This window comes from Castanea sativa, chromosome 1 (assembly GCF_040712315.1).
Source record: "Castanea sativa cultivar Marrone di Chiusa Pesio chromosome 1, ASM4071231v1".
Taxonomy (NCBI): domain Eukaryota; kingdom Viridiplantae; phylum Streptophyta; class Magnoliopsida; order Fagales; family Fagaceae; genus Castanea; species Castanea sativa.
In genome coordinates this window covers 39193321-39217241 of record NC_134013.1, presented here as the reverse complement: position 1 = coordinate 39217241, position 23921 = coordinate 39193321, and the positions used below count along the sequence as shown (strand labels likewise).

The window sequence follows — 23921 nt, the reverse complement described above, 5'->3', positions numbered from 1 at the left end:
TGTGGCTCTTTCGGTTCTGAAAAGCTTTAGTGTGTGGGTTCTGAACAAGAAAGCTTGAGAGGATTCCTCCTGTTCGTCTGAACAAGTTTGTAAAGAATACTTAGGATATCAATATAGTGCGTCTATAAAAGTTTTATTGTACGTTCAAGTGCATAAAGATTAATTACTGTTGACTTTTGGAAATACTATGATTATAGTTGGATTGACACTTTAGTGTGAATGTGATTACCTTCTTACTATGATTCTGACACTGTGTGTGTGTGTGTGTGTGTGTGTGTGTGTGTGTGTGTGTGTGTGTGTGTATATCTATATATAAACAAACCTACGTACCCATATGATCGTGTATATATATATATATTAGGGCACACATTAAGCCATCAATTTTTGGAAACATGGTGCTGAGAATTCAAAAAATTCTCAATACTTTTTCAATTTTGGAAAAAAATTGATTAATTATTATGTGCCCTTAGGGCACACAATCGCAAAATCCTAAATATGTGTGTGTGTGTGTGTGTGTGTGTGTGTGTGTGTGTGTGTATGAGAGAGAGAGAGATAGTGACACTATATACATATACATGTCCAAACATACATGTGATTCCCTATGATGATGATATATGCATTCATTCATACCTATCAACAATGATGTAACAACCAATCATGGGTTTAAATTGAGTGGCTCTTTCGGTTCTTAAAAGCTTTAGTGTGTGGGTTCTGAACAAGAAAGCTTGAAAGGATTCCTCCTGTTTGTCTAAACAAGTTTGTTAAGAATACTTAGGATATCAATATAATGTGTTTGTAAAGTTTTATTGTACGTTCAAGTGCATAAAGATTAATTACTGTTGCGTTAACATATGTTAATATCTTCTGCATGATAACCACAATTAATTGTCCTTATCCAGGTTTGTCATGGGTCATCATTGCTTCTACGTTTACTACGATGGGGAGCAGTATTTCCATGACTTGCATGGGCTGTCCTATAGAGGCGAGTCAGTGAAAAAGAAGTTCATTGAGTTGAAATCTGGAACACACTTGAGAAAAATGCACCTGAAGATAATGGAGCTCTAGGGTTGGATAGGGAGTCACATAAGATATCTATCGTGTATCGTGCCCCCCAGCTACTTGTCAGTACTCAAGCATTCTACAACTCAAATCCGTTGGATTGCGATGCTGATGTGGACATGATGTGGACAGTGATTAAGCGGACCCCCCAAGTCATAGCGACCGACTAGTATGTAACAGTTGAGGCTGTTGGGTTCCATGCTAGTGCAAGTTCGCAGCATGGCAGTGGGGTGGAAGAGCCACACTCATCTCCACTGGACATGCATCCTTCCTTTGCCGATGCCACACCTTTGCCCTACAGCACTCAACCATGCAGTGCGGTTGATGATTTGGACAACACCTAAGAAGCTGAAGTGTTGGGCGCCACCCAAACACATGATGTGGGAGGGTCTAGTCACACATATGAACATGTCGAAGCCTATATGGACGGAGGACTTGATATTGATCCCAGTCAAGATGTGTACAAAGAGTTCATTGATAATCATGGACTGATGGACAATCCAGAGGTCTTTGGTGAGCTCCAGCTCGAACAGAATGAGGAGGCTTACCCTAATACAGTTCCTATCCCATAATGGTTCACATCAAACATATGGGACAATATTAATGACCCATCACCTGCATTGGGTGCAGGACAGCTTACAAGTTAGCATAAAGGTGATTCGCCTCAGACGGGAATTCTATTCAAGAATAAAGCCTTCGTTCAGTATGTGTTGACCCTCTACTCTGTGGAGCATAATAAGCAATACAAGGTCATCAAGTCTGACACGAATAGGCTAGTAGTGCGGTGCATACGTGATGCATGTCCATGGTCAATTCGGGCTAGTTGCAGCAAAAAGCACGGGATATGGGTGATCTGTAAATGCGAGGGTCCCCACAGTTGCACATCCCTCCAGGTAGCGTCCGATGGACGGATGATGGATTCAAAGTTCATTTCCATTGCACTTGAGTAGTATATACGGGAGGACATTGCAAGATCTGTAAAGGACCTACGTAGTATGCTGCATACGAAGCATTCAAATAAAGTTAGTATGTACAAGGTTAGGGAAGCCAAACAGAAGGCAATTGCGCGTATTTATGGGATTTTGATGAGTCTTACGTGGAATTGCCACAGTTTCTAGCGGCATTGTCCGATGCAGATCTGGACACTGTAACAATGTTAAAGTGCGACCCCCGTGTCCCGGGGACTTGTATATTCAACTCCGCATTCTAGGCTTTCGGTCCGTGTATTAGAGGGTTTAGGCATTGCAGGCCGGTGATAAGCATAGATGCAACGCACCTCTATGGCTAGTACAAAGGAAAGCTGTTGATAGCAATGGCAACAGATGGTAACAATGAGGTTTATCCACTCGCATTTGCCGTTGTTGAAAGCAAGAGCACGAAGACATGGGGATGGTTCTTGGCATGCTTCCTGACCTATGTTACGGATCAGACCAATTTGTGTATAATCTCCAACAGGCATTGTGGGATACAATGATGCTTTGATGACACCACTAGGGGCTACTTGCAACTGCCCTTAACCCATCACCGGTATTGCCTCCGCCATTTAGTAAGCAATGTTAACACTAACTTCAAAAGTGTGGCATTGAAGAACTTGGTATGGAGGGTAGCAACTGAAAATCAAGTTAGGAAGTTTGAAAACAAAATGGATTGCATCAAGAATGTTAATCCGAATGTGTACGACTATCTTAAGGATGTACCTCAAGAAAAGTGGACACTTGCACATGACCATGGGCATCGATATAGGGCAATGACAACCAACCTATCAGAGTGCTTCAATGGGATACTTAAGGGCGCACGTAGCTTGCCTATAACTGCAATGGTGAAGTACACATTTTACAAGGTGAACTCGTACTTTGACGATCATCGAAACAAAACCCTAGAGCAGTTGGAAGTGTGGTGCAAAATGCCTATGACAAGTTCGAGGCAAATAAAGAGAAGGCGAAGCTCCATATGGTTAGAAGGATGAGCGTGCAACAACACTTATATACAGTGGAGACACAGTCTTCACTGTTAAGCACTGGCGGGGGAGCTCACACCCATAAGGTTTCCCTCATGGACATGACAAGCACGTGTGGGAAATGGGAAGCAAACAAGATCCCATGTTCACACTTGATAGCAATTTGTGCCAAGCACAACCACAATGCCACAGAGTATATGGATTGTTTTTACCGCATGGAAGAACGGTATCACAACTACGAGCTGATATTCCAACCACTGAAAGATAGGTTGGAATGGCCGAAGCCAGAAGAAAGGAGAACCGTGATGCTAAACCCGCGGTTGATCCGAGAGAAAGGTCGGCCAAAGTCCACGAGAATTCGCAATGAGATGGATGACCAAGACAGGGAGTTACCAACCTCATTGTGGATTGAGAATGGACCAAAGTCGAAGTGTGGGTTGTGCCGTCAAGAGGGTCATAACCGTCATAGATGTCTGACTCAAGATGTGGCATCAATAAGCCGTGGTGCTACATAGCAGGTAATAATTACAACCACTGAAAGTAGGGGGTATCATAAGTTATTCTTCTTTACATTACTGACAATTAGTCTTGTTACAAGAGGTCTAAACAGAATGAATTGAAATGTTAAGGTATGCATGATGTTAGAGGTGTAAACTACGATGATATATGTAATTGGTTAATAATGGAAGAACGCCTACATTTGTAGATATTACATTATATGAGTTATAATTAAGAAACCTGGAGTAATTTTTAGATTGGAACCATGATAGTAATACCAATGTATCAAATTTAGCTACACTTTGGGCAATCTTGTGATTACTTGTTGAAGTAGTTGCAGTTACTCTTAACTCCTAGCTATTACCATTCCAAGTCTTTTGTCCCACAGGTGCACATGTTCTTTCAATCTTATTGTTTGTGGTGTACATATTCTAGTATTCATGGGGTTTCTATTTCCCTAACTGTATATGTTTTGCTTTAGATTGCTAATTTTGGCCAAGGTGTAACTTTAGAAGCTCCTCATTTAAGCAGGCAAGCTTCAAGGTTCTTCTGTATTTGTCAATTCAATTTATTAATTAAAGTGAGTTGTATACTAATTTTTGTGCTAGTTACTCCTCAGAAAGGAGGCAGCCCTGCAGCAAAGGGAGGTTTGTAGTTCCAATACTACTGCCATGTCCTGTGTGGCAAAGGTGCTAGACTTAAGACGTACCATTAATGAAGTTGTTAGAATGATTGAAGAAATCCGGAAATCATACTTAGAGAACCGGCCATCTTCTAAAGAGAACAAATCCAATGACTCAAATGTATAGACTCCATGATTGCCTAAAACCATTGTTGGTGTATGCTTTCCAAGTTTCAAGTTACAATTGTGAAGAATTCATATAATGCAGAATTCCTCTTTTTTATTTTTGTACATTAATGGATTTAAATGTATAAAGGCTCTTTACTTACAACTAAGCTTGTATGGATGATTTTCTTATTCACGTATTGGAAATGAGGGAATGATTCATAGTTGGATGTGGTTGGAATTGTATGGACGATTTGATTATGGAAGTGGTTGGAAGTAGATGGATCAACAGTTTTTTATAGTATGGTTGTAAACAGGTCCACTTTTATGATGAATAAATAGGCCAAGCACAAATGGGTGTGAATAGTGCTGCACGAGTTCTTACTCCATGTAGGAAATGTATTCCCAAATAACTCGGCTTGTGAATTATCGAGTAACAATGCACATAACTTGATTCATGGAATATCGAGTTATGTGAAAGACCATTCTAGATACTAGGATTCCTCTTGGACTGCATCTGGATCAGTCCAAATATCTAAGCTGGGTGTGGAACCACAGTGCACATAACTCGACTTGTGAATTATCGAGTAACAATGCAAATAACTCGATTCGTGGAATATCGAGTTATGTGAAAGCCGAAAATTGGATTCCTATGAATTACACTACACATAACTCGATTGAACAATAATCGGGTTATGTGGAAGACCATTCTGGACACTAGGATTCCTCTTGGACTGCATTTGGATCAGTCCAAATATCTAGGCTGGGTGTGGAACCACAGTGCACATTACTCGACTTGTCAATTATCGAGTAACAATGCACATAACTCGATTCGTGGAATATCGAGTTATGTGCAAGCCCAAAAGACACAACATGGATTCCTTTGAGTTACGCTGCACATAACATGGACTCGTTTGAGTTCCACTGCACAAAACTCGATTCAATAATAATCAGGTTATGTGGAAGATGAGGGGCCATTCTGGACACTTTATTTAGTACTGAACCTAAGAATCATCAACAGTTGTGTGGGTTCTCAGCAAAAAACAGCGTCAATTTTTGAACTAGAACTATGAGTTTTCAATGGCGAAGAGACAATGAGGATGGTCCTACTGATCTTACCACAGAGGCCCCACACTTTTTCAAGATTATTATGCCTTAAACTCTTCAAGAACGAAAGCTTGTAAGTGTGCCCAATTTCATGATCTTTTTCTCTTTGAAAATCATATGCTAATTAACGTCGTCCACTTGGTCTTATTTATTTGTAATGCTTGAAAAACTTTACATTTGTTAATGACCAAGTTCAAGAAAATCTGTGAACTTGGTTCCATGTTACATGTAGTCATAAAAACTTTCATTTTGTAATGTGTAGGTTACTGTTTTGACTTATTTTTGTTCTGAACAATTTTTTTGTAGGGGTGGGGGGCTGTAAGCAAATAGGAGGACTTAATTCTATGTAACATGTAGTCATGTAAATGTGCCCTTTTGTAATGCGCATAGGTTATGGCTGTAGCCATGGATTTTTCGACTTCTTGATATAGTGGAACAAAATGCCCCATCAGTTTTTATTTTATTTTCTTAATTACATCTTTCTGGCACTGTCTATATGGTTTGTGTCTGCTATTTTTTGTTCATCCAACAAGTATCTTCCTTGAACCATTATTAAAGTATTAATAAAATAAAGACTAAATCCATTTTTCCTGTAATGGTACTTACTGCACAATGAGAATAGAGCTTGATTGATTGCATGTGTTTATTTACAAAGCCTGCATTTATGTTATGGAGATTCTTTTTACAACGGATTCCAAAAAAGTTTACATTAAAATACGGAGTTCATCTGTCAGATACGGCCTTTCTTACGATTCCAAATGGTACAAAATGGAAAGTCAAGTTGACAAAACGTGATGGGGAGGTTTGGTTTCAAAATGGTTGGTGCGAATTTGCAAGCTGTCATGCTCTAACCCTAGGGCACTTGCTAGTTTTCAAATATGAAGGAAATTCACAGTTTTATGTACTCATATTTGATGCCACTACAACAGAAATAGACTATCCTTTAGATGACCAACTCCAAGTTCATAGGATGGAAGACAATGAGAGTGATGATAACTCTCTTGAAATCATGGATGGCTTTATGCCAAGCCGAAAAACAAGGGAGAAACCACCATTACCATGCCCTCTACCTCATAAGAGGGCAAAATCCAATCCAGGAAGTTCTCATTTACAAGCAGGGGATACACATTTCAAACCTGAACTCACCAAATCTAAAGGGTCAATGTTAGAGAAGTCAAAAATGAATGCAGGGGTATCTTTTACTAGGCAAGAATCTAAAGGTTTGAATCTTACACTTTTGTAAGGAATTGGTTGATTTTGTAAGCCCGTTTACTATTAATTTCATGTGCATGACTTCATATTTTCATTTCATTTCAGGATCAGCTCATGGGGTTGGAGGAAATTAAGTAGGATGCAAAAGTAACTCGTTAGTTAGACCTGAATCTAATTGCAATCTGGATGATGTGTCTTTCTCACATGACCAATGTCCTAAGAAAGATGGTAATGTAGGCATGTCTACCAATCAGAGAAGGCTAAAAGCCAAGGCTGTTGTGAAGAACCAAGAATATAAGGCTCTTGAGATTAAGCAAGAATTGATGACTACTAATGGAAAAACTGAAAATCTTGTGAGAGCCAATGCTTTTAAATTAGAAAATCCCCTTTTCACGGTTATCATTCATCTATCATACCTTAATGGCAAGGATCGTGCGGTAAGCTTTCAGCTGAACATATTGTTGGGTTTTAGAAATGCAACTCCCATTAACTTTGATTTTTCATAGATCAATTAGAAAGCATGTAGCAGAGAGTTGTTGCTGGACATAACTTGGTAATGATTTGCTTCTTTGTATTTTTAGGGGAATTGAAGTTCCATTTATATTTAACAGTATCATCTGGATATCAAATAGTATCATCTTAGGTGGTAAAAGGAAATCACATAAGAATGTAAAGTCATCTTAGGTGGATATCAAATAATAGTATTGCCTCAAAACTGCTTTTCATTCAAATGGCTTCAACTATTTTTGAAAAATCTCTTATTATTTTTTGTACAGAGTTTACCCCATGGCATTATCAACTACATACCAAGAGAAGGATTTACCAAGGACTACACGAAAGGAAGTATACTCACTGTGAAGCTCCAGGTTGTGGACCGATTATGACCTGTGAAGTTATAAGTTTATGAAGGAATGTATCGGAGTTCATCATGTGTCGTATCTGGTGGTTGGTCTGCATTTGCGAGGGAAAATACTTTGCGGGTAGGAGATGTTTGCGTATTTGAGCTGATTATGAGGGACGATGCTGTGTTAAAAGTCCACATTTTCAGATGCCTTAATTAAGTGGTTACTAACTTTGCATTGTAAATAATGAATTAGTACTTATCTTCTTGGGAGCTTATTATTTTGCAACTACTCTGTTCAGACCTTTTTATCCCTTTTTGATTTTGGATTTTGTTGAATCAAGGTTGATGTTTTGTTATATCTACAGCCCTGCCTGTCAGGGATTTCTATGAACATATTGTTGTATATTTGGTCCAACAATCTTGATCCTAAGAATGTCAATAATATTTGTCCCTAAGTGGTACGTAAAGCATCTAAAGAGTGATGTGGTAGTCAGGGGTGGAGGCATTTATAAGGGTGGGGGGCCATGGCCCCCCCAAAATTTTTAAATTTTTAAAAATATATATACAATTATTTTTATGTGCAAGCCCAATTTAGTCTACAAAAATCAAAGTTGGTCCCCCCAAATTTTTGAATTAGTCCAATAATGCTCTTAAACAAAATAATTGGTCTAATAGTTATAGAGATATAACTTTATTTTTCGCAATTCTATTTTTGATTGTAAAATGTGCTTTTATTGTAGGGTTAAATATTTGATAAAATTTGGTATCAAACTTCCAGTTGAATCTATCTTTTTCAACCCATTATATGATGATTATCAAGTCATTAACTTATTAAAAACAATTTGTGGATCAAAATACACATGAAATGTGTCTTTAGTTGCCATATAATGGGTTAAAGTTTAGTTGTTTGATAAATATATTTAGAGCCTATCTTATTCCTAATTTAGTTTTGGATCATTCCTATTTTTGAAAATTTCATTAGTTCAATTGAAAGATTTTTTACTTACGTTGGCATAAAATTTGGTAATTTGTATTTAAAATGAAACTTTTTAAGAATTTGACTATGAAAATGGAAAAAATGAAATTTATTTTATGAAAGATCGCCGTCAAAAATAATTTTGATTGAAAATACTAAACTCTTTTTTTTTTTTTTGGTTTTGGTTGTGTGTATATATATATATATATATAACTTATCAAATAAAAAAGTGTGTGTATATATATGTTAGTGTGTGTGGAAGTTGTCTTGATAAATATATTAGCGTCACAATTTGGCCCCCCCAAACAAAAATTTCTGGCTCCGCTCCTAAGTAGTAGTTCCTGAGGAGTGATGTCACAGTTCCCCGGGAGTGATGTTACAATTTCTCCACTCGGTTTTGTTGTGGAATTCCGATATTATACTAACTGATAGTGTAGTACCATTGTGTTAGTGAGCTACACTGTACATGAGCTACGTGCACATAACTCGATTCAATAATAATCGAGTTATGTGAAGGACCCTTCTGGAGACTTGGATTCCTCTTCGACTGCATCTGGATCAGTTCAAATATCTGGGCTGGGTCTGGGACCGCACCACACATAACTCGATTTCCGTATTATCGAGTATATTAATAACTCGATTAATAAGAAGTCAAGATATGTGATTACCCACCATTATAAACTCTCCCTAAGTCTGCAGAATTTGCAGCAGTCCGAAATTACATCTTCAATTGCTCTCGCTGCATCCGGCTAGAATCGACAATTTTTCGCGCAAAGTCTTCGAAGATTTTACATAGTAAGACTCTTTTAACCATTATTGTCTTTAAAATTACACATTGGTGGTGCGTTATTCTCCAATTTATGATTGATGCTTCAAACTTCATTGTCTATGTAGATTGTGATGAAATTGGGTGTTTGGCTAGTCAAATGCTTTGTTGTTAGTAAGGTTACTTGCTTATCTCGTAGGTTGTCTGCGACTAGTCTCCTTCCACAAAATGAACTTGCCAGTGGCTCCATATGTGTGTGGTAGTCCTTATGCTATTTGTATGTCTAAACGTACATTGTGCAATTTAAAATTTTAGGCGATACAAGTTGGTGAAACTTACTACATGTAGCTAAGAATTTTGAAAATGTGTCAGGTCCTACATCCACTTATATGTTTCTTGTATAATATTATTGTTGTTAGAATGCTTGCTATCAGTGCGTGACATTATTGATCATTTTGATAAAATTCAATATGTTAACAAATTGCATGTTGGCTCTTTGAGTTCAACTAAAGTTTATATGCTCTAGGTCTTTATGTACAAATTATTGACTCAGACCAAAATGCATTACAATTATTTCACCAACTAAACAACCCGTGAATAAGAAATCTATTTTTTCATTGTATTGTTGTAAACTACTCTAGACAGTACATTGTATGGATGATTTTCTTCCATGGTAGTGCGTTATTCTCCAATTTTTGTTCTCTGCTTCAAACTTCATTGTCTATGTAGATTGTGATGAAATGATCTGTTTGGCTATGAAAATATCAATGGGTTAGGTAGTATGAATGTTGTGTTTATATCTTCGTAATGCGGTTTTTGGTTCTATTTCTTTGTGAGCTGATCATGTTTCCATTGCTGACCATCAGTTGGTTATGGCTCTGAAGAGGGCTAAGAGGGGAAAATCCAAAGCTACATCCGAACCTGATGTGGTGTTTGATCAATTAAGGTTCCTCACGCTCGAAATTGAGCAAACCTTTGAAACCTTGATTGAGCGTAGGCGTATTTGGGAGAAAGGCAAATCAATCTACATGAACTACATCCTTCTGTCCGTGAGAATCTACAGTCTAGGCATTGGCTGTCCCTGTGTACAAGCATACAACCCCCTCCAGCTAACTTGATTAGAGAATTCTATTCGAATCTCTCAGTGCATGAGGATCTCGGTGGTCACAAGGTGGCATCGTCCATAAGTGGTGTACCATTTACAATAACTAGGGAGCGCGTATCTAAAGCTCTTGATGTACCTATAATTTGTACACCTACTTATCCATACTCTAGGTCTCCTCGTATTGATGATATTATGGATGTCCTTTGTGGACGATCAGTCACTCGGGGTTCTGACCGAAGTATTAGCTCAAGTGAGTTGACTGAGCGTAATTATATCTTCTTTAGGATGGCTTGTCACAATGTTTTCCTTCCCTTTTCATTGAAACCATTATGGAGGTGCGTAGGAGCAAGTATAAGAGGCATGGTTTGTTTTTTCCAATTCTCATCCATAGGGTCCTCAAATATTTAGGATTAAAGAACTTTCCTTCCCAAGAGTTGGTTCACATCCAAGCCCCTATAGGAGCCAAATTTCTGAAACAACGAAGCGCCCAAAAGAAGTTTGTCGACCCCAGTGTTGGTTCATCCAAAAGACCACGAGTACAGTCTATTACTAGAGATGTCCCAGATGAGGACATGCATGGGGATCCCACAGCTGTTGTTGCCAAGGATGGTGATGATGAGGTAGATGTTGACACTGCTGCCACAGCACATACAGACCCTCCTCCTCCCTCTCTTCGTGCTATGATGGAGACCATTATGACTACTCAGGCAGCCTATTGGCAGCTTCTAGATGGTCTTCTTGCTGAGGTTGCAGCTCTGCAAGCAGACTTAGCTAACTATAGACGTCCTATTCCACCTTCTCCACCATCTAACTCTTGATGATTGCCATTGGCCTTTGTACCCAAGGGGGGGGACGAATTTTTTTTAGTTGTTGTAGCATATTTGGTGAATTGTATGACATTCTATGAAGTGGCTTTCAGCCAATTCTATATTTTTTTATTTTAGTGGCAATTTGAAGAACATGGTATCTGTGGAAAGTAATTTGATATATTAATATGATGGTTAGTGAGAGTTACAATCGCATTGTTAAGGAGATGTCACTTTGCAAGTTTTGTCTCTACTTAAACATAGGGGTGTGGGGACATTTTTTAACTAAAATATGAGGAATCCAAACAGCAGAAGCCCCTTACATAATAGTATAGATAACGGTGAGCTGAAGATAATAAACATCGTGATAATAAACACCGTGAAGTTTAATGTTTGTGTGAAAGACCAAACACAATTAAACAGATATAACAATGAGAGAGCAAGGTAGTCCTTTTAACCTGTAAATGTTTATGGGACGTGATTGTTTGAGAGCTCAGTTTCAGGGTTCAAGATGGTTTTACCATGTGCAATCTCTTCTAACTAACAATCACGGATTATGGGAAGAGTGTTTTGACTGGCATCCTTGAAAATGACCAATGATAATAAACACCCTAATGTTTAATGTTTTGTGAAGGACCAAGCACAATTAAACATATATAATAGTGAGCTCAAGCCACCAACATCAAAGGTATAACATATTTCAAAGTCAGTTCCAGTTGGGCTTCACTTCAAACTGACAAGTCTTTGATTTAGCTGCCATAATGGAATGTATATGACCACGATGTTTGACTGAACAGTCGAGTAAATATGTATTCCAAATCTGCAGTGTCACATTAATTTCCTATGATTACAAGAGATATTTCAGTTTTTCAGACTGTGGGGCTGCATAATTTGTAAGAGTGATGGTTCTGAGAGCAAAGTGATGCTTTTAACCTCTAAATGTTTAATCACCAAAGATAATAAACACTGTGATGTTTGCACACCGTGATGTTTAAACACCTTCAAAATGACCAAAGATAATAAACACTGTGATCTTCAGGATCTGTTTTGTGATAGACCAAACACAAGTGATTCTTAATATAGCAAAATTTCAGCGTGAAAGACGAAACACAATTAATATAGCGAAATTTCAAGATGACCAAGTTCTAACTCTGAAGGCACGTCACCAGCCCGTTGTTGTAGCACCAACTATAGTCATATCTAACTTCTTCAATCACAGCACATGCGCCAACAGACGCAGTTGTTTAGCCAAGTCATGTTCGCAATTCTACACATGCTGCTCAACAGCTCGACACTGTTTCATACCCACACTCACGTGAATACACAATTATGGAAATTGGATGCACAGATGTCCCATTTACATCTAATGTTGCAACTACTGCCCACCTTTGATGTGACATTGGGAACATTTAAAATCCTGTTCATGAGCTACTGTTTTTCCAGCCTGTATTGACATGACAGGGTATCATAACTGAAATTGTAATGCTTGGACCATGAAATAAGGTTAGAAATGCACCACAATAATAATGATCTTCTTTCAACCCCGTTAACTTTGTAGATTGATTAAGCTATGAGTCGCAACACCTCAACATCAAAGCATATAATGCGAAACAAGTTTGGATCTACTTCAACAAATGAATCATCACAAGTTCCAACAGATCAACAACTATAGACATACACAAACCACTTTGGAGGGACATGGGTTGGAAAGAAGAGAGATTTCATTAATATACCAATATACACGTACAAGAGTCTTGGAAGCATCGAGCACATCATGGTCGGCAAACCTACAAAACTAAGTACAAATACCACCACAATAGACTTCACCGTAGCAGAACCACCATGGTCAACCCTATACGAGAAGAGGTGTAAGTTAGAGGTGTATTGTCGATGGGCAAAGGTTACAAGTTCCTAAGGCACGCTTAGTGGAGTTACCTAGAGATGAACCTGCCAACATACTTGCTCGTCTTGAACAAGAGAACAATCAAATGCAAAGGCAACTAGACCGTTTTCACGCAATCCAAAAAGCTAGGAAGCATCTAAAAGGGAAGGCGCAAGAGCGAGCCATCAAGTCTATTAATGAAATTACTACGTTAGATGATGAAAGAGATATTTCAGACTTCTCAGATTCAAGCAATGATGATTTCCAAAAATTTCTACCTACGAACATTAGACGTTGTTGTTAATGTCTACACATTCTATGCAATACAAAATATTATTTTTAATGTCTGACAAATCATGATTATGTACGTTCAACTTTTGCAACTCTAAAGATTAACTATTCATTAGTTTTGGCTAAGTTTATATGAAATCAGTTTCTCATTTTTTTCTTGCTGTTCTTTATTGCTACAGTGGGTTCTTGTGCTTTCGTTGGACAATGTCCTCTACTTTGTAATGTGCGAAAAACCTTAGGAAGTGAAATGCCTCCAGTTAGATATGTTGATGTTTACAATATTCTGTCTGTGTAACTTGAATGTTACACACATAACACTCATCACCCAAATTAGATTTGTTGCACATTACTTGTAGGGAAATTTAATAGATTCAATACATACAGACTCATCCAAACCACACAGACCAACCACACATATGAGTCAATAATACGAATAATTCATTTATATGAGTTGTTTGAGTCGCTGTATCATATACACGTATCCGTGTATCTTAGTTCTGCTAGTGGACTACTTTATATAGATACATTACATATAGACTCATCCAAACTAGACTAACCACTCACTCACTGGAAATCCATATGGCTCACACAACACACTGTCACAAAGATATTTGGTTTACTTAGAAATAGGGTAAATGCCTAAAAGCCTGACCAGCCTCTAAAATGTTTCATTCAAGTTATTGGTTTGTTGTAGCATTCCTCCAAAGCTCCCTAATGTTGCAATTGTGATGATCAGAAGCCATTGATGTAAACCTTGGAAGCATAGTTTTCTTCATGAAATTTTACATTGATGTTGAGAAAATGTAACTACATTTTGTACCCGCAGAGACTCCCTGAAAAGTTTGTAAGGGAATATAGGAATAAAACTCTCCAGTGTTGCTACATTCACTGCTCATAATAGTAGCATTTGACAAGTGAGGTTGGAGAAGGCTAACACAGCTCGGCACTGTTCAACCAAGTCATGTTCGCAATTTTGCATGTGCTGCTTAAAAGTTCGGCACTGTTAAATCCAGTTCAGTCATATCATCCATGCTCACATGAATAAGACCACAGATATGCAACCTTTTGCAATGAACTATTTTCAAGGATGTAAAGGATCCCTCAAAAGTGTAAGAAAAATTTTGGGGGTGAGCTATCCACCATTGCTACACTGATGTTCGCAGTTCTGCATGTGATGCCCAACAACTCGGCATTGTTGAACGTTGACCACAAGTACCTATCCCACTCACGTGAATACACAGATGTGTAACCCTTTGCAATTCACCGTTTTCGAGGAGGCAGAGCATCCCTGATTTGGTTATGCATCAAGTGTGTGATAGTGAGCTGTCCACCATTGCTACACTAATGTTCCCAGTGTTGCATGTGCTGCTCAACAGCTTCGCATTGTTGAACTCTGTCCAGTCATATCACCTACACGCACGTCAATACACAAATATGCATCCTTTTGCAATGCACCATTTTCAAGGATGCAAAGCATCCCTGAAAAGTTTATGATACATTTAACACAGCTCGGCATTATCTCGTCAAGTCATGTCAGATGAAGCACAGGAATGTTGAATAGTCTTCAACAAGACATAGCAAATTGGTCAGACAAAAGTCTTAAAACCACATCCATCAGATATAAACCATACCAGTGATCAAAGTCTCTAATTAAATATAAGCATAAACATCACTAGTTTAAAATTTAAACAGGTTATCCTAGTCTGAACTCTGATGGTCAACCATGTGAAATATTGAGCCACTAAGCACAACAGGCTTCTTCTCGATCACCTCAAAGAAACAGACATCTCATTATTCTAAATTATTGTCTTTCAAAAATGCAACCCATCCCTTCCCGAATCTCATTGCTGAACATGTTTTGATGGGGGGTAATAGCACAAGACATTGAAGTGTGACAAATTGCTTCCCAATAATATACTTGGTAGAAAATTCAGCACGTACATACTGCACAAGAAGGAGAAACAACTAAGCATTAAAGCATATATGTTTCAAGGCCATATTTAAGAGAACATCATGATCACATTATGTATAAAGGTTCACCGTATTATGCGGCTGTGAGATACCCATGAAAGAAGGATTTTTAGGCTTGAACATCTTAGGCTGCTTGGATTGCTCTCTTTCTTCCTCTGGACATGCTAGAAAATTTTTTTGTAACATACTTGTCTCTGACTTCATGTTTTGGGGGCAAATCATCTAAGGGAGATATGTTTGTATCATCTTCATCTAAGTCTAATATTTCTACCTGATGATCTTCTAATTTACAGTTCTTGCTGGGTGGATATTGAATCTCAGTGGCAGTCTTATCAAATATAAGAACATGGAAGCTTCAATTTCCTTCATATCTGAAGACTAAAAAATAACCATAACAAATATAATGGTATTCAACAAAATCCTGCCAACCATTACAAACCAAATGTTGTTATCAGCTTTCTTCAATCCCACTTGCCAAATACCACCATAGGGAGCAATGAGTGTAACTACGGTGGATAGCTCAGCACTGTTGAACCCTGACCACAAGTACCCATCCCTAAAAAGTTTATGCATCAATTTTGGGGGTGAGCTGTCCACCATTGCTACACTGATGTTCGTAGTGCTACATGTGTTGCTCAACAGTTTCGCACTGTTGAACCCTGTCCAGTCATATCACATACACACACGTCAATACGCAAATATGCATCCTTTTGCAATGCACCGTTTCCAAGGATGCAAAGCATCCCTGAAAAGTTTATGCTACATTTAACAAAACTCAGCACTGTCTCGTCAAGTCATGTCAAATGAAGCACAGGAATGCCGAATAGTCTTCACGTGAATAAATACGCAACCTCTTTTGTAGTACACATCACTAGCCCGCTGTTGTAGCACAAGCTATAGCCATATCAAACAGCTACCTCAGCAAACAACATGCACAAATAGATGCCACTGTACTGCCAAGTCATGTTCGTAGCTTTGCATGTGCTCCTCAACACCTCGCCACTGAACAATACACTGTCGGGTCATATCATCTTTGTTCACATGAATACTTACCCTTACATATAGTCACATCCACGTGAATACTTGCCCTTGCAAAACCCCTATATAAAGTCCCATTATACCAATTTGAAGTCACATTTTCCAATGTCAATGCGCAATTAGATGCTATCTCGTTTTCCAGACAACTATGGAAGGGAAAGAGATTCCGACAAGAGTGAATACTATGCCGGACTGTGGCGGGAGTGGGACTTTCGCGTGAACGAATCCAAGGCTTTGCAGGATGATCTTGTACGACTCAGAGCGCCTCTTGTAGACCGTAGCTCACTCACACTGCCACGACGAAACATGCACCAATATGAGAGTGCAGTGACTAAAAAAACAAGAACAATCTTATGATACTCCGTAGGTCCAGGTATTATATGCTACAACTGGCGGAAGAGCTTGCCACCGCAACGAACAGGCAACTCACTCCGGTGGAACGTAATAATGTCCTCAACTACAAGGACTACCTGTCAGAATGAATGCCTATGTGGTATGTGTCTTATGTCTACGAATTAAGTTAATAATGTTAGTAGCGTTAGTGTTCGATATGCAATGCATGCATATTGGTGGCATCGTGTAAGAATATTTAAGTTTTTTGTGTTATGTCGTAAGTGCAGCCGTCGTAGCCAACAGGCAACTCACTCCGGCAGAACGTAACAATGTCCTCAACTACAAGGATTACCTATCTAAGTGAATGCCTATGTGGTATGTGTGTTATGTCTAGGGTTAAGTTAATAATTTTAGTAGCGTTAGTGTTCAATATGCAATGCATGCATATTGGTGGCATCATGTAAGTTATTTTAAGTTTTTTGTGTTATGTTGTAGGTACTTATTGAAAAACAGCATGTATAGGAATAATCTAGATTACGAATAACATACATGCTCCTCACAATCAATAATAAGGTTTACATAGTACAAATACAACAATAGTGACACACATACATATAAAACATAGTTAAGCAAGATAGTTCTCCAACAAAGTCTAATTACACCACGACACGACTACTCTTCATCTGAGATCTCCACATTTGACTGATAAATGGGATCAGCAAGTGTTAGGATTAATGCCCTTAAATCCTATTGTATGATGCTATGTATGATATTATGTATGACATGATGTATGACTTAATATTGTAATTGATAAATTTGTTTTATTATTATTATCTAAAATAATGGTAACATGAATATGGGACATTATCATATAGTTCATAAGATGCATAGTATGTGATTTATATGATTTAGTCACAGAAGATATAAGTCACAAGTTCTTTGTAAACTCAGAATTTTAGTTCGTAGTCGGTGATAAAATTGGGCATTTCATCTGCGAAGAGTATAACATATCAACTAAGATGATTTGTCTTGATCATGGAAGTGTAGACTTCTAGTTAATATGTTGATATGTTTTAAGAGTTAAGAAATATTGAACTGGACCGCTGTGAGATTTATTATTCTCCTAACAACTGTCAAATGAATAATAAATCTCATGACTTCTATTTACATGAACTCTTAATCTTGAGAGAATAATGGACCAGATCATGAAGTGTAGGTTACTTTGATATATTAGGAGTGAGATCTAAAGTTACGGTCAAAAGCTCAGTATGTTGGGCAGCCACATTTAGTGTTGATGGAACATATATTCTCAAGATGGAATTCATAGTCTCTTAACGGAGATATAAAATATTCCCTTGAGATAAATTTAATGGGTTTAGTTATTCCGAGAGTTAGGCCTAACCACTTTGGTAAGAAGTTACTAAAGTATATATTTATGAAATTGGATTTCATAAACATATAATGAATAACTTTAAAAGATTAAACCGGGTACTTAAGGATAAAATATAGTAATTTACAAAGTGGCAGTCTACATTCATGACTTTGTATTACTACAAATATTTTATGAAGGGGTTACATGTATAATAAAGTCTTGGGATATAATTTATAAATAAAGCCTAGAGTGCAACTATATTTATATAGTGGTATTAAATATAGTTAATGGTAACTTTGAACTTGTCAAGAGTTGACAGAAAAGCCCAAGGCCCATTGGAGCTAGTGTCTTATTGGTCTCTTTTGGTCCCACTCCAAACCACACACTAAAGACCAATTGGAAAGGCCCAAAAGGCTAGCCCAATTAGATAATCAGTTATAAGGAGATAAACATACAGATTTTTAATGTATGAAAAAAGAGAGACATCATTGTAAAATGGTGTGTATGTGAGTGTTGGACACTCTCTCATTCTCTCTTAAACAAAAACTGATTGAGAGATCACACTTCTTGGGCGTTAGTGGAATTGGAGTGAATATTAAAAGTATTTACATAGTGCATATTATCAATTACGATTGAAGTAAATCCGTTTACTTTCCGCTGAGTACATGCATATTTCCATCAGCAAGAAGTGATTGCATAAATTTTGCGTGCTCGTACCAACCTCCCTCCGTTGACTCTCAAATCTCGACTTGGGTCCGATATCGATTAAGACGTATCTTCATTCAATTATTTTCTTCTCTTATGCGGTTCAATGCTTTACGAAGTTCGTCGATCGTGTCTCTGGGCATCTGCGATGCGAGTCGCCAAGGCACTGGCAACTTAAAACCAAACAACTTATCATAAAACATTTGTTGTTCACGAAATAACCAATCCCACTCCTGTCTCACGGTATTGTGAATGTAAGCACTATTTCGCAGATTTGGATTGATTGGATAGCTGAACTCATCTTCCAATACCCAGCAACGACCCATAGCAGTGAACACATCGTGAGGCCTATGGAGTTGTGGGTTGCCAAAACCAAACATTGACGCTGAATACAATAACATCAAATGATCAAGTTAACAGTGTGCATCAACTGTTGGCAAATAATGTAATGCTGCATAAGATGGTACACGACAAAGACATTCATAAATTTGTGTACTATTGCATGCTAAAAATGAAATACTAACACTAACATTTGACCATAAACATTAGACGTTGTTAATGTCTACATGTTGTGTGCAATACAAAATGTTGTTGTTAATGGCTGACCAATGATGATAATGTACACTCCCCTATTATGATTATGACCAATGAGGATTATGTGCAATAAAAAATGTTGCTATAGTAAAGATTTCATTCTCTTGTGACCAAAGTTTACTACAACAAACAACCAAAATCACACCAATTTACTTACTTCACACTTATTCAACCAAACAAATAAAAATTCAGTATAATATCAAATGAAAATACCATTGCCATAAAATTCTGGTGTGAGTTTTTTACCTGAGCTGATACAAATTTCAGTTGAGTCCGGAAGCAACTGTGGATCTGTGGAGCAGAGTGGAATTCAGTTCAGACGGAAAGCAAGACACTCTGAAAGGGAGGAGACTCTGATATTTTACGAGAATAACTCGATTTTTCGGAGTCTAATTATGCTTTATAACTCGACATTAAAGTACTTGAGTTATATTAAAAGACATGAACCCGTAGACCCGACACCAAGACAGTCTGTAAAGTGTTTTAACAAGAGCATAACTCGATATCTATATAGTCGGTTACTTAACTTGATTTTAGTATAATCAAGTTATTTAGGGATTAAAAAAAGAAAATGCCACGCTGGCTGTCCAACGTGGCACAATGCTGAATATAACTCGACTATTAAATAATCGAGTTCTTCACAAAACTTGATTTATCCATCATCGAGTTACAAAAGAGGGGCATTTTCCTAATTAGTTTGGGAAAGGGAGCTGGGCTTTTTTTGCGCGAAATGGGCATTTGCCCATTTTCACCATTTTTTATTATTATTATTTTGTGTTAGAACTCATAATTTGTAGATTTCTTTGTAGGTTTTTTATTACTATTTTATGTGGTATAAGCTATAGTGAGAAAAACAAAAGTTGATGATAAATTCAAAGTATTTTCCTTTTAGAAATGCAATGTTCACAACATTTTCACAACAAATCATAAGTGATTGGTTGTTATTGATTGTTATGGATGGTCAAAAAATTAATTTAAGTTGTGAATTCAAATTTAAACCAATAACAACTTACTACATGTGATTTGTTGTGAACATAGCACTTCCCATTTCTTTTTAAATGATACGAAAGCCTAGCTAAAAACAATTAAATTTTGATAAATGGATGTGTTTTAAGTCAATTTCTCTATGTTTAATTATGTTTTCTTTATGTTGATACTTACAAATGATTTATTTAATTTCATTGAGATAATGAATTGGGTGTTTGCGATTGAGGTTTCCATATTTAGTTGTGAGAATAGAGTGGTTGAGGAAATGTTTGGGAGGTTGCTTAAATTTATGAAATTTTAGAATATAAAAGTATTTTATACTTTAAATTCTTATTTAGATTTCAAAATCATTTAAACAGTTTAACAAATAAAATCTACATTTAACAGTAAATATTATAATATGTTATAGTCTTATAGTGTTATACAATTTTTTCCAATAAAATATGAATTAAGAAAATTAAATTTCAAAGTATTCAACAATATTGTAGGCAAACATAAATATTATATAACAAAATAAGCATTATATTTAGTTTTTTTTACCTCTTTTCATTAAGTTTCTTTTTCTGTTGCCCAAGACATCACATTAACTTATTTTTTTCCTATTATCTCATTAAACTCTCATTAATTGTCTGAGCTTACACTACAAAATTTCTCTCTTATTCATGTCTTTTAGCATACCCATTGTTTATGTATTAAAAACAAAAGCAAAAAATAAAAAAATAATTAAGGACTAATATAACTAACCAATAAGGCACTATGGAGAGATAGAGAGACACTAGAATGTTGTGGATTGTTAAATGAAACACATTATTTCACTATTTCCAAAATAAAATACTTGAGATTGACAAAGCATCTGTAAAAGAGAAATAGAGGAGTTTGAGGGGCCACCACCAAGCTGCCGAAACTCCTACAAGTAATTTTTTTTTATTGCTTCTTACATGAATTCATTACTAATAAAGTTTTATAACAATTACGCTATAATATATATACAATATTCTCCAAAACCATTTTACATAAAATATTACAATTTATCTATGCATCACACGGGTAACTTATTAGTTAGTTACAAGAAACAAGGACAAGATCCTATAATATTTTGAGTAGAGTATTTTGAGGGGGAAAACTATTAGAAAATGGAGACAACAAGGATTGCACGCAAGAGACATATGATCATATGTAAGAAAAAAATGGTCAACAAGATGAATTTTATATACACGCAAACCTCAATGAAATTTGATGGAAATAGTTGGAGTAAAAAATCTAATGACACAGTCATCGTCCGTGATACAAAGAGTTTTACAAGATTTCATTGGTAAATGCTACTTAATCGTTTACAAGAATGTAGCCAGACATTACACGGGATATCAATTTTTAATATCTATACTATATATACAAGGATTCTCTTATTTGTACTGAACTTTTATATGGTTCAAAAATATCCTCATTAATGAAAATTAACTTCATTTAAAAATAAGGTCATAAATGTCAAAATACAAATTTCATTTTGAATTAAAAAAGAGAACTCCTAAAATTTAAGATTTTTTTCCCTTCACATTCAAAAAAGAAATACAGTTACTACTTATCTCTAAAGTTGATCCCTTTTATTTTTTTGAAAACTAAAAATACATATTTTAAAATTATAATAGATGCAAATTATTAACATTTATAAAAAATAATAAAAAAAACCCATAGAAGAACATCTGAGCACGCGCAACGTATGTTCTTAGAGGCTTGTGTGTGTGTGTGTGTGCGCACGCGCGCGCGTGTACAATGACAAAGTTTTTGCTACAAACTTGGTTGTAGTTTATAGTTACAACTTTACTCAGTATCTTTTTATTAGATGTGAATTTGACAAATCCACCGTAAGATAAAATTTTTTCTTATAACCTCCATACTTGCAAAATTTTTAAAAGCAAACGTCAATAATTATAACATCAATTAAATGTTTCAAATTTTTGTAGTTTTACAAAAATAAATAAATTTATAGATCAAATAGTAACTAACATTCAATTGGCACGAAACTTGATATGCTTGAAAATATTAAAAATAACATATAATCTAAAGGTTAGATTTTCAAAATATATAATCATATTAATTTTTTTAATGAGAATTGTAATTATTGGGGACAACTAAGTTTGCGGTCAAACTTTGTCTAACAAGAAATTAGTGATATAACGTACCGGCAAAGTGAGCACATTCTTTAGTAATATATATATATATATATATATATATATATATATATATATATATATGTGTGTGTGTGTGTGTGTGTGTGTATGTATGTATTTGAAACATAGAATTTATTATTGCTATGCTCCAATTAAGTCATATTAGCATCTACGTCATTATCTTTTTTATTTTCAATTTTCCTATAATTTTTTTTAGCATTACTCATTCACTCATTTTTTTAATATTTACACTCTCTCCCCCCCTTACCTTTTCATTTCCTCACTACCCTCTTCCTTAATATCACTCTTTCTCTTTCCTTTATCTTCTTTTATTTTGTCTCTTCTTATTCTCACTTCCTTACTATTAATTTGTCATTTTCTCTTTCATTCTATACATAGTTTTCCCACGCAAAAATAGTTCTCTCTCTCTCTCTCTCTCTCTCTCTCAATTTTTTGGTAGATTTTTTATTTTTGGTAATTTCTGAGCCTTTATGATAATTTAGTGTAATTTATGATCCAATTTACAAATTGTTTAATAATTTATGCACATACAAGTTTAAAATGATAATTTCTATCTTTTTTTGTTGCAACATGTGTCTCCAATGCAAAACTAATGAATATTAAAATTTCAAGTTCATGGGGGCTCAAGCGTTATTGGTACATTTGCAATTCAAATAGCTAAATATTATGGAGCTAGAGTGTTCGTTACTGCAGGCTCAGTATCACTTTTCATCTAATGCATAAGTTTGGTTTTCAAGTTTTCATATATTTTTAGATTGTGATTGGCAAGGAGTGATGTTTTCATCGAAAGTATTAGGTGAGACGGGCGTATAAGCCCATTGTCTCACTGACATGTGGGACCCATGCGCCCGTCTCACCCAAAAATTTTCGATGAAAAATTATCTATTTGCAAGGATCTTGGGGCTGATGTGTGCATCAATTACAAGATAGAGGACTTTTTTGAAAGGGTGAAGGAAGAAACAGGTAAAAAATGTTTTTTTTTAATATTAAAACCTTAGTTTTCCTCCATGTTTATAGAGATTGACGTTGTTAATTATTCTTTTTGCATTGATTATTAGGTGATAAAAAATAACAACTAACTAAATGTTCAATGGTAAGAGTTGATTTTATTATGAATCATATTGGAGCATCTACTTAAAGCAAAACCTTGAGCGCTTAAATTTTAATGGGAGGCTTTTTATTATTGGAACTATGGGTGGCTCTGTTACAGAGGTCGATCTCCATGGCGCCTCACAGTGCAATGTATGACACTCAATATCAGGACTTAGTACCATAGCTTAGGAGTTAGATGTATTTGTTATCTCTCGTTCTTTTTTGTTTGAAGTTAGTGACCAACAATGTTACAGTAAACTTTTTGAAGGATGCAACCGTCACTAGAATATGAATGTCGTTGGGTACCAAGAAAATTATGCCATCAAAGGGTTACAATATTTACCATAACA

The 23921-nt window shown here is 36.3% G+C and overlaps 2 protein-coding genes and 1 pseudogene across 2 annotated transcripts; 2 read left to right on the top strand and 1 right to left on the bottom strand.

The window, feature by feature from the left end:
• The first annotated feature begins 3021 nt into the window (after positions 1 to 3021).
• On the top strand, positions 3022 to 3531 carry LOC142626705 (uncharacterized). The gene has a single exon (XM_075800419.1). The coding sequence runs from the start codon at positions 3022 to 3024 to the stop codon at positions 3529 to 3531; it is 510 nt and encodes a 169-aa protein (XP_075656534.1).
• A 2541-nt stretch (positions 3532 to 6072) lies between these two features.
• LOC142626697 (B3 domain-containing protein At1g49475-like) lies at positions 6073 to 6754 on the top strand. Its single transcript, XM_075800409.1, has 2 exons — positions 6073 to 6628; positions 6726 to 6754. Exons 1-2 carry the CDS (start codon positions 6073 to 6075, stop codon positions 6752 to 6754), a joined length of 585 nt encoding a protein of 194 aa, XP_075656524.1.
• Positions 6755 to 14988: 8234 nt separating this feature from the next.
• Positions 14989 to 15861, bottom strand: LOC142626688 (B3 domain-containing transcription factor VRN1-like; annotated as a pseudogene).
• Between the last annotated feature and the right edge of the window lie 8060 nt (positions 15862 to 23921).

Bases quoted from the DNA above. Each gene is read 5' to 3' on its own strand.
- LOC142626705 (XM_075800419.1), top strand. From the start codon at position 3,022: ATGAGCGTGCAACAACACTTATATACAGTGGAGACACAGTCTTCACTG.
- LOC142626697 (XM_075800409.1), top strand. From the start codon at position 6,073: ATGTTATGGAGATTCTTTTTACAACGGATTCCAAAAAAGTTTACATTA. The intron at 6,629-6,725 runs GTTTGAATCTTA...ATTTCATTTCAG, and splicing joins TACTAGGCAAGAATCTAAAG to GATCAGCTCATGGGGTTGGA.